Raw genomic sequence first — 14,260 nt, forward strand, 5'->3', positions numbered from 1 at the left:
TTAATAAGAATGTTTATATATTATAACAAAAACATTAAATATACCATATTTTGTTATGTTTTGCATATCATATGGTTTATTATATGCATAAACATATGTGTCATAGATATATAAATACTTTAATCTTAAGGGTACAATAGAAATTAAATTGACTACTTGGAAAATTATGTAGTACAAGTTTCCTATTCTTGATTCTTATTAGACTTGAGTAATGTTTAGTGGATTTTTAAAACTAACTACTTGTATATATAAAATAGTAATTTTATCCCTTGAAAGTAGGGGAAAGTTCATCATGATAACATCAAACTCAGAGCAATAAGCATCCAATAGTGATTGTAAGGCACACAATAAGAATTAATATACTGTTTTTACAATAATTAACTGTAAACTCTTTAATAATAAAATCTGGTAATCATTTGGACAAGTTATTGCAACTATTCTTTTATAGCTGATTAACCATTGGACATTTTGTTTAACATTAATAGATAGTCTAACTACTGGTTGATGAGCAGTTTTAGTTCAAAACCACAAACATCAAGTTTCCTGATCATGTACGAAATAAAAAAAATTCCAAAATATGCTAAATTTATTATCTAATAAAACAAATACTTTGTAGAATATATGATGTACATATTGTACTAACATATACAAAAAGGTAGTAAATGGACTAAAAATGCAATGGTTTCTATGTAGGTCATAGTAATTCAGTTTAAGGCCAACTGATAATAATTATAACCTTTAGAGACTTTAGAGGATAACTTATAAATTTTAATCTTTCATTTTCTTATTTTATAAGTAGTGTGTTAACACTCTAATTTGTATGTTAACATTAAGATGGCTGTCACTAGGCCTCATTTTATGACTAAGTCAATGATCCTGTAATTTTTATGACAATAAATATTATTTTGATTTCATTTTGAATCTCAAATTTGTGTTCTATTAGGTAAAGGCAATTTTATAAATCTTAGTAAAAATAAATAAATAGAACAAATGTACTTCAAAACTATAAACATTTTGTTTATATATTAATGTTGCTATTATTTTGTAAAATATTTGTTGTAATAGTGTAGCATCTAAGCTTTTTACTGATATATAATACAAAATGAAAATTCCCTTTGGTAAAATACTTGGAAATACAGTTAGTTTTTTTTTAACCACTTCGCAACTTTGTGCCTGGCACTAAATATGCAATTACTTTATGTTGCTCAAGTCGTGACAAGGCTTATCAGAAATTCATTGCAACCACAATTTACAATGATGCACATGTTAATTAACATGAAACCGCTCCAATGATCCACATTCTATGAATTATATGTTTCAATATAAGAAAAACACATATGTTTTATCAATTTTGTTAATAATATTCAATTATAATAATATACATGGTTTAACAAGCTGGTAATGCAATGTATTTCTTAATTTACATATTAAACAAAAGCATTGTACACTTATTTTAATATACCCATTTACTTTTAGATATAACAAAGATACAAAAATTCAACAGTCAAGTTATTGTGCCAGATAACCATTTGGAGACCAATTACCAGTCCATCAAACAAATGTGATGTATGGCCAGGTAAAATATATCCCAGTTTCCTTGAAATCTTTGGAGGCCTGGGATTGATTAGCTTGATCTGTTAATGCACATCTTACACCAGATGGCCGTGTGGTCTTAATTTCACCTAGATAAATAAAGAATTTATTCATTCATTTAGCTCCAGATAACTGGGCTAGGCGAATCAAGGTTCGGCTACCCATTTTAATGACCGATGAAGGAAGCCATCTTAAAATCATGATATATAATGATTTTATATATATATATATATATATATATATATTATATATTATTATATATTATATACAAAATATTACATATATTATATAATATTTTATATTTATATATTATATGATATATATATATATATATATATATATATATATATATATATATATATATATATATATATAAAATATATACACACATATCTATTGATTAATAACACAATATATTTGATACAAAATAAGGATTAGCACAATATTTCAGAAACACCAACTTATTTCACTTCAGCACTCAAGGATAACTCAGTTAAGTGTTCTGAGAATTCTCCACAGCCTCAGCTTCTTGACATGTACGATCATATCACAGAGTTGAACCATCAGGGAAATGATGAGGGAACAATCAGGATCGCTTCAAAGTTATTGGAAAGTTTTCTGTTACTAAGTGGTCGTTCTCAAAAAATATCACAATATTCACCTCAAATTCTACAACAAACAAATTAAATTGAAACTATCAGATGTAAATAAAAACAGACTTAGTCTTTGAATTATACTTGTCCAGTAAGTAAAATGTTTAAACATTATAACTCTCAAACTGGCAGTAATTGTTTATTCAGATGGCAGGCCATTTTTGAGTATTTTGTACCCGGTGCTTTAAAAATTTTGTAAAAAATACACTTTTTGTATAAACCTATATGTGTAATACATTATTTTTTTTTAATGTGGAAATAATTATGGTATAAAAACAGGATGTGGGAATGCAAGAACTGTCAGTCGTTTCTCTTTCCTCTAACTTATGTGTTTGTATCATAAGATATTGTTATGAATCTTACCAAATTTACACATCAGTAGAATACGAAAAGAATAATATTGTGGTAAGTAGTCATAAGAATTATAATATTATATTTTAGGAAGATTTCAATTCCTTTATGGCAGTATAAGGAATTGAGCATTTTAAATTCATTTTTTTAATTAGAAAACAGAATAACAAATGTTTTTATATGTTGTCATAATTGGATAACTACCTGATAATGGCCCCTGTGATCCTTTTTCATCCCAAAATGGAAATTATAACAAACAGTTGATACGGCATTATTACTACGCACATAGTAAAACAACAAAAATTTAAAATCTTGGTTCATAGAAAAATAGATAGAACCACAGAGCCTGAGATCTTTCAAGTCTCAACAGGCAAACTCTATTAGTTTAAGGGAAACAACAAAACAATACTTGCCTGTTGAACTATCGCAACTACCATTATCCTTCGCACAACACCTGGAACAAGAAATATTTACTCATGTTCTAAGCTCAGTGAACAGTGAACAGTTTATAAGCTCAATAAAATTATCAACAAAACTATTAGTTCATCATAAAAATCATTTTTTTCCTCTAATGTTAAAAGATTTATAATTTTTATTAGTGTTAAGCTTTATCATTCTGTCTAAAAAGGTTAATGTCTACCCTTTTTTTAAATATTTCTGAAGATACACTATTTGGATGTAATTGTAGACTTATATTCAATTAATTTTGCAAATTAGCCTTAGTTTCATTTTAAACTTGTCAATATAGTCCAAGAACTTCGCAAACATATCAAAATTGTACTTATGTATTAAGACCAATATAAAACTGTTAAACCTAATTTGTTAAGAAATCACCAAGTACCTATGGTAGCACCTATTAAGAATGACGCATTCATGTACATTTTATGTATGTCTTGAATAAAGATATTATTGATTGATTGATTGAGCTTAAAATAGTTTTTTAAATAAAATATATGTGAAGCCAAAATAAAAGTATGCCAAACAAGATTCACGAAGGAATGCACGTATGTAAATGAGTCATGAAAAACATTTTTCATCATAGTTTTAAAAACTTTTTTAATATTGTAATATTTTTACCAAACAGATTTTTCAGATAAACCATATATTATGGTAAAGTTTAGTTGACCTCTAAATAGTAGCCTAAATGTTTACTATTAATTTAAATGTTAATTTGTTTAATAAATCTGCTATAATTTAAAAATCTTTAAATCAGCTTTTGTTTCAAAATAATATCCCACCTTTTGACAAGTACATAGTAAACAGGTTCATACCAACTTAAACATTGTTCCCTTCTCGACGTCCATGTCAGATATGCAACAGACAAACATATAAATATTAGCCAAGGGATAAACATCAAATAGAAGGAAGACAAGTGAATGATTTTTCCTGGATGCTCTTCTTTTTTCAGTTTTTCTTCTTCCTTCACTCCCAAGTTTTTCTGCCCGTAGAAAATGAAATTGGCAGTAGCATTCTTCGGGACAAAATCTATAAGAAAATATTTCACAATTTATCATAATTTGGTTGCAAACATGTTTTTCTGCAAAGAATTTACAGAATAAAGTAAGGCCTATGGATTGACATTGACATTCTCACTAGAACCATAAACAATATATATCTCTCTCTCTCCCTCACAGTCATCCGATACATCCTTTCCAACAAGGTGGAAACATCTGTTTTGCAAAATTGTCTTATAAGCTGTTGAGTTTTCTCGCCATAATCTCCTCTAAGCACATGCACAAAGGACTGAATTGGCGGACAGCTTTTCCCCCTAGATAGATACAACTTACCTATCATGCTTTTCAGACCAGGGAAAGAAAAGATAAATTGAGTTGGCACGACGGTCTAACATGTATTAAGGGTAGTGAGGCAGGGTGTGCAATGTGGAAATGGAAAGTAAATCCTCAGAGAGTAAAAAGTATACTGCCTCTCATAAAATTTACTGTGGTTTGATATACTAGGAGTTAAGTAAAAATTATATTTTACACATTTATTATACCAGAGTGCAGGAACGTAATAAATAATTTAAATAAAGTGTGTAAATGTTTATAACTTATTAAGAACAATGAACAAGAATCAATATTTTTGCTTAAATTACTTGTGGAAGGTGATGCTTTCTATCTTGGATTTTTGAAGCAACCTACAGTAGCACAATAGGCCGGGATTTTGCTATAAACAGAGCACATATTTGGGCGACTGATAGTGACTAGGACATAATGCAGTAGGGGGACCTCGCATCACACAATGCTCACTATATTTATCTTCTGTCCTCTCTGGTTAAGACTTACTTGCAGTTGAGCTCTCATGGAATTGATTCACTTATTTCTTTTATAGTTGTGAGTTAACCATACATAGTGTATATACACAGTGTAATGTGATAGCCATTAGCCTGTCAACTGTAAGTTTCTGGTCAGTGACCCAGTTAATGATATGGATTCTCCTCAAGTAATTAGATAAAATATAATTCTAATTATTTTGGATATTAGCAATGACTAATTACAATAAATATTCATTAGAATCATTCAATTTGAATTAATCACTTTTTATGAGCAGGAAATTACTATCTTTAAGAACTTTATAATTTTAAAATCATTTAAAGGTAATTAGGTGATCATGCTCAATTGTTTAGCCAGAATATCTTAACTATTTTACCAAATTATTCATTCATTACTGATCAATTATCTTCAAGAGAAACAGTTAAGATAATTTATCATCACTCAAATACTTTATTGCTCTATATGTTATCTCCAAGTGGTATAGCCTGTAAGGTCCAGTTTAATAGTCATCACCATCCAAATTATTAACCATCCCAAATTATTGTTTTTATTGTTTAGTCTCTTTAAACCTCCTTCCACAGCTTCTAAATTGGAAGAAGGGGAAACTTTTGAAGATTTATCCACAAAAATTCTTGAAAAACCTTTCAATTTTTAAAACTACAAGAACACTGCTTTGACAATGGCAAAAGTTTCCCTGAAGATGAGCTAACAGAAATTTTCAAAATAACTCAAGAGCTGCATGCACTCTGCACAAGAAAAAAAAATCATCTCCAAGATCACCTTGTCTTTTCTAGTACAAAATGTGACAAAAACACAGTGAGAAACCTTACTGAACAAGACATTTTCACAACAAAAATGGTCAAAAAATACCACAAATACTATAACCATCCTACACCAAAATACACAAGAAGTCAGTAATAAAATCAATAGATTAATTCATCTCCTACACCATGGACTAAAACCTTACCAAATGAAAATGCACAGGCTATACCAGGGTGAAAGAAACAGCATTTTTCCAGACATATTTTCCCATCGCTCAGTGAAACAAAAAATCAGTACGACTGAGGTAGGTGGTTGGTAGACGAATGCAGACATATTGTGACCTGTATTGTGTAGTTCAGTGATTAGTGTTGTGTATAGTTTTTTATTAAGTGCATGTTTTAGAGTTAGTGAATTTGACACACAACATGGTGGTTGTGATTCCTGACTTAGGCGTGCCACAACGCTTTGGTATGATTTGTTTATTTTAACCTAGTTTGTAATTATGTATTAGGTTAGTTATTTACCTGAAGAAGAGATCAGATTGCAGATCTCGAAATGTAGTGTTACTGATTTTTTGTTTCACTGAACGATGGCAAATGTCTGGAAAAATCCTGTTTCCTTCCATCGTCAAAAATAAACTTCAAACAGAGAATACCAGGGTATCAATTAATATCACACGATAGCAGAGAAGATCGTAGAAAAGGAGGTGTAGCAATCTTTGTGGAAAGAAAGTAAGTGAGCATTCAGAGACTGTCAATATCTCGCAGTACTGTAGAGTTTGTATACAAAATGGCTTTTATAAGAATAAAAATTAACAAACAATGTTTGAGCATAATGGGAATATATAGATCTCCTGACAAAAACCTAGATAAAGCCTTATAATTGATATCTAGAGCGATCAAAGACACAAAGCAGAAAATACTCCATTCATCATCATGAGGGATACAAACGTAGACATACTAAAACCAGCTCGAAAATCCAGAGGATAAACCTAACACCCACAAGAATAACACCGGAATCTGAATCCTCCATAGACTACATCTGTACAAACATTGTTACAAATGTAGTAAACGCTCATGTTATAAATGCAAAATTATCCGACCACACAGCTCAGATATGCACTTTCAACCTAGGAAGCTCAACTCAAAGACCCTGCACTGTGACCTTCAACAAAAAAAAACCTACCGAACCTTAAAATGCTTCTTTCTGGAGAGGAATGGGAAAATGTCACCTGTGATCCACTTGCAGATGAGGCCTACAGCTCCTTCGTTAATACTGTCACCCAAACTCTCAATTCAATATGTCACTTAAAAACTCAAAAGTTAAAAAATAAACAAAACCAAAGCACTTTGCTGACCAAGAAACTCTCATACTAAAGAACTCATTGATATGAGCAAACTCGCACAGAACAAATATGAGCAAACAGGAAATGTAGGGATAAAGAGAATGCAATTCAACTTAAGAAAAACTATGACCAGAGGCTGAAGGCTTTAAGATTGAGGGTCAGATTTCATTGAAAAGACTGAAAATAAGTTAAAAGCACCATGGCAAGTGATAAATTCTGCACGGAATAAAAAGAAAGACTGCCCTGTGCTTAAATTAAAGGTGGGGGAGGAGCTAATAAACAATCCACGATAAGTGGCAAACTGCCTCAACAACCTTTTGCGAAGGCCACACATACAAGAGCACACAACAACACAAAACCACTCAACTGCCATTTCCTATAAATATTAAGTAACATTTTCCTTTAATTTAAAAAACAACTGAAAGAGAAGTAATATCTGTGATATCAAAATTAAAGTCCAAAAACTCTGCTGGAATTGATGAAATTTCCTCTAAAATATTAAAACTGTTAATGAATGTACTAACACCTCCCTTAAATTCAATTTTTAACAATCATTTGTGGAAGGAAAGTTTCCATTGGGAATGAGTGTCAAAAATCTACCGTATCTAAAACATATAGGTGGCGTCAAAACAATCCTTACTAACTACAGGCGAATTTCACTTCTCTGAACTTTTTAAAAAATATGTGAAAATATTGTTCTCAAAAGGCTTCTAAATCACTGTTCCCAACACAACTTACCAATATACAACCAACATTGTTTTCGAACTGGGAAATCGATAACCACTGCAATAATCAAGCTGATACGAGACAGTTATTGACAATCTTGAGGAGGGTGAGCTTCCAATGTTAATATTTCTGAAATTCAGTAAGACTTATGACTGCCTAAGTCATAGTTTTATTATAGCAAAACTGTAAATTCTAGGTGTAAACAACACTGCTAAACAATGGTTTGAGAGTTATCTGCAAAGAAGAAGACAATTATGAAAATTAGACATACAAGGATGTTACTTTAGAGGTCAGATCTGACCTTTTACCATCAGATAGAGGAGTGCCACAGGGCTCTGTAATGGACTAGTTCTTTTCATTTTATTCACCAATGATATGCCTCAATATCTTGGTGAATATTGCACACCCTTGCTCTATACCGATGACACCTACTTCTAAATGGAAAGAACCTAACATTATTGAAATATCTTCCTATACTGCCCTTATTACTATTACCTTTATATACCATTCTTATTATAATCACATACTAGCGCTAAAGGTGGGGTTAAAGAGATCTTCCCCTCAGAGTTATTAATATATTAGACAAGTGCTGCATTGGCTCCACCAGCAACTATCTCATGGACCTATTTTTCATCAAATATTGAAAGCTAAATCTTACACATAGATCTTATGAAATCAGTGTTTGAGAGATATCATATCTTTTAAGACTATTTAATCCTTATATTGACCATACCATAACTAAATTGTAGGGATCTTCAGAATTTCAGCACACCAAGTTTACAGCTGGTCACTTTCACCTTGCTTTTTTCTCTAAAGAAAATATAACCCCTGGTATGGAGTTAAAGTTACTTGAAGGGCTTATTACAAACAATTCACCTGTCACAGATGCTAACCACATGGGAATCAGACTGTCACCAAATCACGGCAGTAGTGGGTGGCACATCACTCTCAACTCTCGGTGAATCGATTATAGATAGGTCAACAGGTGATTTGTGTAAATACTTAATTTTGTAAAAAATTAAAAATCTATAATGTAAAGAGCAATTGTAATTTAAAGACAGAAATTAGACAAACCATTCTCTCTTATAGTTTCAACAATTCTCAAAACACCACCAAAGGCTGGATAGCATTTGTTATCTTTCAGATGAAGGAGTACCTGAAACAAGTGTTTCACTGAGCAGAGAATAATATATGTATTATATTGAGCATTATAAAACCTGTTGTATCTTAAATAAATTTGCACATGGAATAGTAAGAAAATAAACCCTTGAAATATTTTAACCTTTAGTTGTGTCAACAATGATGCAGTCCCATGAAATTTCCAGAACTCAATAATAAAGACTATGATTTAATGATTTTATAAAGATTATTGTCATTGTGTATTGAAATATAATAGTAACTATAAATGCTTCATACTGGATCAATGCTGAAAATGTTTGCCACATATTTATTTTAAAATTAACAATTATATTTTATATAACAAATTAAATCTTAAATATTTGAAGTTTGCCATCTTCTAACTATAATAGACACAACCCATACTAATTCATGTTTAGACAGCTTTTAATTTATAGGTTTTACATAACTATTATATGTTATTTACCAAAATCTTTCTCAATTACTAAAGTCTACAGTTTACAAAAGAGCATTTAGAGAAATGTATTAACACAATCACTCTTCATGTAATACAGGTATTTACCTTTAGGCGACTATAGTAATGAGTAAGACATAGTAATAAGTAAATATTCATTTCTATAATTTGAAAATTAATAGAAATAATTTTATCACATAAGAAAAATAAAACAGAACTTACAGCCTGAGATAGCCAGTCATAAAATTTCTTGTTAAATTTAAAAACTTGAATTTTATGCTCTGTAGTTAGAGTCAAACATTTCATAACCACTTTGTAATACTGAGTCAATACGTTGTCTGCATCCGGACTGTCGACTTTGTAGGTTGCTGGATTCGTCACATTGAGTGGCACAGTCAACTCTGTTGGCTCCTTGTTACTATCAAGCTTTGGTGTCGGAATGTCTAACAACTGTGTTATGTTCCCATCTGTCAACAGGAGACTGTGTAAATGCTTTTGTTTTACTTTATTTTTATTTTAGCAGATCACTCATTCAACTACAGTATCTCCTGATTCATCTGTTGGCCTATTAGGAAGAATTAGAACCTGCAGAATATAATTAAAATACTCATGATTTGTTATATACTTTCCTGCAATGAGAATATATAGCAACAATTCACCGATATCTGTTTTACTGACAATGGTTCAAAACATATAAAAGATGTAAATAGTGTTCTCACTTAGAATCACTCATGTCATTGTTAAATTTTCTTCAATGGATTTTTGATTTTAAAGCTAGTAGTGCTATGGCATAGCCATCTAATTATTAGTCTTGTTCTGTTTAACACAGTCATGCCTGTGTGGGCGTTGACTGGCTCTCGGTACTTGTGAGTTAGCTAGAGCTGGCCATTCATGGTCTAAGTCCAATATTTGATAAATCCATTCATGAGCCAATGGTCCATGAACAGTTCATATTTGTATGTTGTTTAATCTGTATCAGACATTTATTTAACTTATTTCTAGTATTAAATGACCTTATAAAACAACCTCCCATGTAATGGTCCTGTAAGTGTTTTTGAAAAGTATTTACTTGGAAAAAAACTTAAAAATTATTCCATTAATTTCAGAAGAATGTAACATTATTAGTTTTAAAAAGAATTACTGTTGATTAATGCCAACAAACAAGTCATAAAAATGGCTTATATGGACACATGTGTGTATACACTTAGAAGCAAAGTTTATTCGGGAGACTATATGATCCACTACAGGCCCACAATGATTAGATGCTACCACTATAACAAAAACCACTTTGATCCTATTGGTTATCACCTATGGACCACTTATGAACAATGACAAAAAAGGTTAAAATACAGAAAACAGGCCTTTTTTATAAAGGCACTCATCAAAATATTCTTTATGCAAAATATACAATTTTTGTTTTTTAACATTTCAACTGTATACAGCTATGTCTGAAAAATCACAGTCAGCACGAGTTTAGGTTCTCTTTATAATGATAGTGTTGATTTAAAAATAAGTTAACAAATAAAGTGATTTTGTGCAACAATAGTAAACAATATAAAATATTGAATTACCAAACATTTGAAACCATATAATTATCTCTATTAAAAAAATTAAATCTCATTGAAGTACTTTAGTTCTCATCTATGGTCTGGCAAATTAAGTAGAAAAATATTACCAAGATATGCCATGTTTTCCGCCTTTACAAATTTATTTATTTAACTGTTTTTTCACTACCCAAGAATTTTAATAGGTCTAATGTGGTAGTTTTTATGATTATTTATTCATTACATTATTGAACTCACAAGTTATATAAAATTTATTGGTGAGATATTATTACATCATAAAAAATATAATACATACATTTTAATATTTTATATTATTACCAAAAGAGAAAAATTATTTTGTTCCACAATCTGGGTGTCTAGTTCAGGGCACCAACACATTAAAAAAAAGTAAAGACACAACATCCGTTTATAAAAAACAAATTGTATGTCATTATATTTTTGTAGAATTTAATATATAACTAAACATAAATTATATAATTAAAACAATATCAGTCTTTGTGGTTTCAATCGTATGGATTATATACCATCCTAATTGACTTTTTGTATAAGATAATTTTTTTAATAAGATTTTCAAGTACTTAATTTTTAAACATTCATGGCCTATGCAAGGTTAAAATTTAGCAGAAATTACTGCAATTTTTAATTTTTTTTTTATAGAAATAACGCCTAGTGCAGCATTTTAGATCTCATACCGCCACAGACTTGGTTCCTGGAATCTGAAGTACATGTCCATCTGAAAGGATCAAGCAAGACCGAAACAGTAGAATACCAAAATATTATTTAGTACTTTCCATCATTTCAGTATTCAAAACCTGTTCTCTGCAAAACAGTGAGTTCCTGGGGTGTAAGTTAACTGATTAACTTGCACCTCATCGTCTAAATTACACTGGATTTCTGCTGGCTAAACCACAGACGGCACACTTTTGTGGCCTAGGTGTCTCTAACATAAAAATATGCAACACAAAGACAATTAATTACAGAAATCATTATGTTCAAGGGAGTATCTATGTTTTGAATACTGAAATCATGACAAGTTTTAAGTAGTATTACCAAAGTTCAATAATAATATTATATCATTGTAGGTTTCATAATGGTCTACATACATAATGTTCACACTTTATTAACTTAAAAACAGGAGATTTTATGGTAAATTTATTAGAATAATATAATATGGGTTACTTTTGTACTTCTTCATTTATTTAATACCGAGTTCAATTTAGGTATGATGAATAATAGTGGACTAATAAAGATTTTACTGAGTGCCGTCCGTTACTTCAAATATACTAATTAACTTAATAATGTTTAACTGTTAATTAATAATCAGCTGATTATTTCATTTAACAGCTGGAATTTAACACTGAACTAGTGAGTTCAGTGTTCCTATTTTGAGCACTAACTATACAATTTTTTTGAATGCATGACATGTTATTTTACTTAATTTTACTTAAATATTAAAAAAAACAACAAAAGAGATAACTGTTAGTTATTACATTTATCAGCTGAATTACTAGCTTGTTGTTTTTAGGAGAGAGTTCTATAAAGAAACATTATTTAATACACATAGTGCATAAGTTATGAAATTGGAGCAAGAAGCGATTGACAAATGAACGTATTGAAAAGCATGGTAGCTGCACAGGATTTAAGACAAATTTAATGAGTTTTCAACCATAGTGAAATGTTAGAGGTATAGTTTGGAACTGAAGGCAAACACCATTGCATTTTAACTAGAATAAATTATATAAATAGATTAACGGAAGAAAAGATTGAAAAAATTCAGTTTTGAAACCTTATTGTAAGAATATTGGTAATAGATACACTCGAACATTTCACCTCTGTAAATATTTACTTACATATCTTGCTCATAAAAGTTTTTTTGGAATGTAAAAATTATTGTTTCTTTACCTTTGCCTTGTTTCAAAATTGCCTCACATGCTCTTCGTTTTTCCGATGCTGTCCCGGTGACCACTAATGGTATAATATGCTTGACAGTTGATCTGACTTGTCTGGCAATGTTGCACTTGATTAGGCTCCTACGAATGTCCCCGAGTCGTAAATTCACCTCTCCTTTATTTTGCAATTCTTGCTCCATGTGCTCCACCAGCTGGACATCTTTGTACCTGAGGTTCCCTTCGTAATACAACTGTTTAAGGTCTTCTTTAAAACAATCAAGCTTATTAATTAGTTGTCTCAATAAGACATCTTTGGTTACACCAGAATATTGATCTATTTTTTGGGAACAGGTTTTATAAGTCTGCAGAATCTCATTTATGTTGTGGTCCTCATTAGGGTATCTCTCAGTACTGATTTCACAAATGTCTTTGAGGTTCAATGATGAGTCAGCACCAAGGACGAAGTCCAAACTTAATATTGACCATAGAATTAAAATTAGACTATAACGCTTGCTCTTATACATAAGTGACTAATTTTTCTGACTGCAATGTTCATTCTATCTAGGTATCAGACCACTTTTTTAATACAGTTCATAAATTAATAAATTCTTTTTAGGATCTGAAAAAAAAAGAAACTATTACTCAATCTTAATTGACAAAAAGCATTAGTTTAAAAATATATCACATTTCATCATACTTCATAGTGTAATTATAGTAATGATAATAAATCAGTTTAAGTGGTAAACAAACAGGTTTTTAAGGACTATTTATCACCTGCACCTTAAACACAAATCTCAGCAGTTTGACTGAAATGTACATTGTTAATGGTTTAAATTTCTAAATAAATATATCACCTAATATTACGTTAATATAAAACTACTGCTGCCATTTGTTCTATGACAGCTCTTTACACCAACTTATTTACATTAAAAAAAATGATTATAAAAGAATTTTAAGTGAATGTCAGGAAAATTAGTTCTTAAAACTTAATAGAGGGGAATTTCAAGCAATTTCAGTCATATTTTATTCCTGTTGTCATTAAGATGACACAGTTGAATACTAAAAATTTTTCTTGCTTGTCTTCATAATTCAATAACTTTGAAATACTTTTATGTATATGGAGAAAATGTTTATGGTGGTAGGTTAAAAGCTGTAGGTTTGCAACTGTAACTAAAATTCATATTACTTTTCAAGCTTTACATTTATGACTTTGATTCTCTTATTCATTTCAATAAAAATATATCACAATTTATTTGTATAATATAAAACAAAACCGCATTGAAACCAGTGCAAATTTTAGAATTTTCTATTAATGTTCTTAGAATTAATCAACTTTAGATAATGGACCCTTCAAGTTTAAAAATATGTATTTTTTAAGGGAATTAAAAATACATCACAACTAATATATCAATTAGGTTAAAAAAATACATATTTATAGTAATTTACACTTACCAGATACAGAGCAAAAGTTCAATATAATTTACTTGCCTAAACAAAAACATTTCATTTTAG

The 14,260-nt window shown here is 30.2% G+C and overlaps 1 protein-coding gene across 2 annotated transcripts; it reads right to left on the reverse strand.

Annotated features, from left to right (window-relative positions):
• Nucleotides 1-1,985: 1,985 nt before the first annotated feature.
• LOC124359383 lies at nucleotides 1,986-14,260 on the reverse strand. 2 transcript variants are annotated; one of them, XM_046812084.1, is made up of 7 exons: nucleotides 14,201-14,260; nucleotides 12,762-13,367; nucleotides 9,517-9,761; nucleotides 8,778-8,859; nucleotides 3,869-4,082; nucleotides 3,011-3,051; nucleotides 1,986-2,262 (listed from the first exon to the last, which is right to left on the reverse strand). In XM_046812084.1, exons 2-7 carry the CDS (start codon nucleotides 13,270-13,272, stop codon nucleotides 2,180-2,182), a joined length of 1,176 nt encoding a protein of 391 aa, XP_046668040.1. In that variant the 5' UTR covers nucleotides 13,273-13,367; nucleotides 14,201-14,260; the 3' UTR covers nucleotides 1,986-2,179. The 2 variants fall into 2 exon arrangements, with proteins under 2 accessions (XP_046668040.1, XP_046668035.1); XM_046812079.1 differs by having other exon boundaries at nucleotides 3,836-4,082.

This window comes from Homalodisca vitripennis, chromosome 1, assembly GCF_021130785.1.
Source record: "Homalodisca vitripennis isolate AUS2020 chromosome 1, UT_GWSS_2.1, whole genome shotgun sequence".
Lineage (NCBI taxonomy): Eukaryota > Metazoa > Arthropoda > Insecta > Hemiptera > Cicadellidae > Homalodisca > Homalodisca vitripennis.

Bases quoted from the DNA above. Each gene is read 5' to 3' on its own strand.
- LOC124359383 (XM_046812079.1), bottom strand. From the start codon at position 13,272: ATGTATAAGAGCAAGCGTTATAGTCTAATTTTAATTCTATGGTCAATA. The intron at 8,860-9,516 runs GTAAGTTCTGTT...CACTTGTTTCAG, and splicing joins ATGACTGGCTATCTCAGGCT to GTACTCCTTCATCTGAAAGA. The intron at 4,083-8,777 runs GTTTGTCTAATT...ATTTTCTTATAG, and splicing joins TGAAACTATAAGAGAGAATG to ATTTTGTCCCGAAGAATGCT.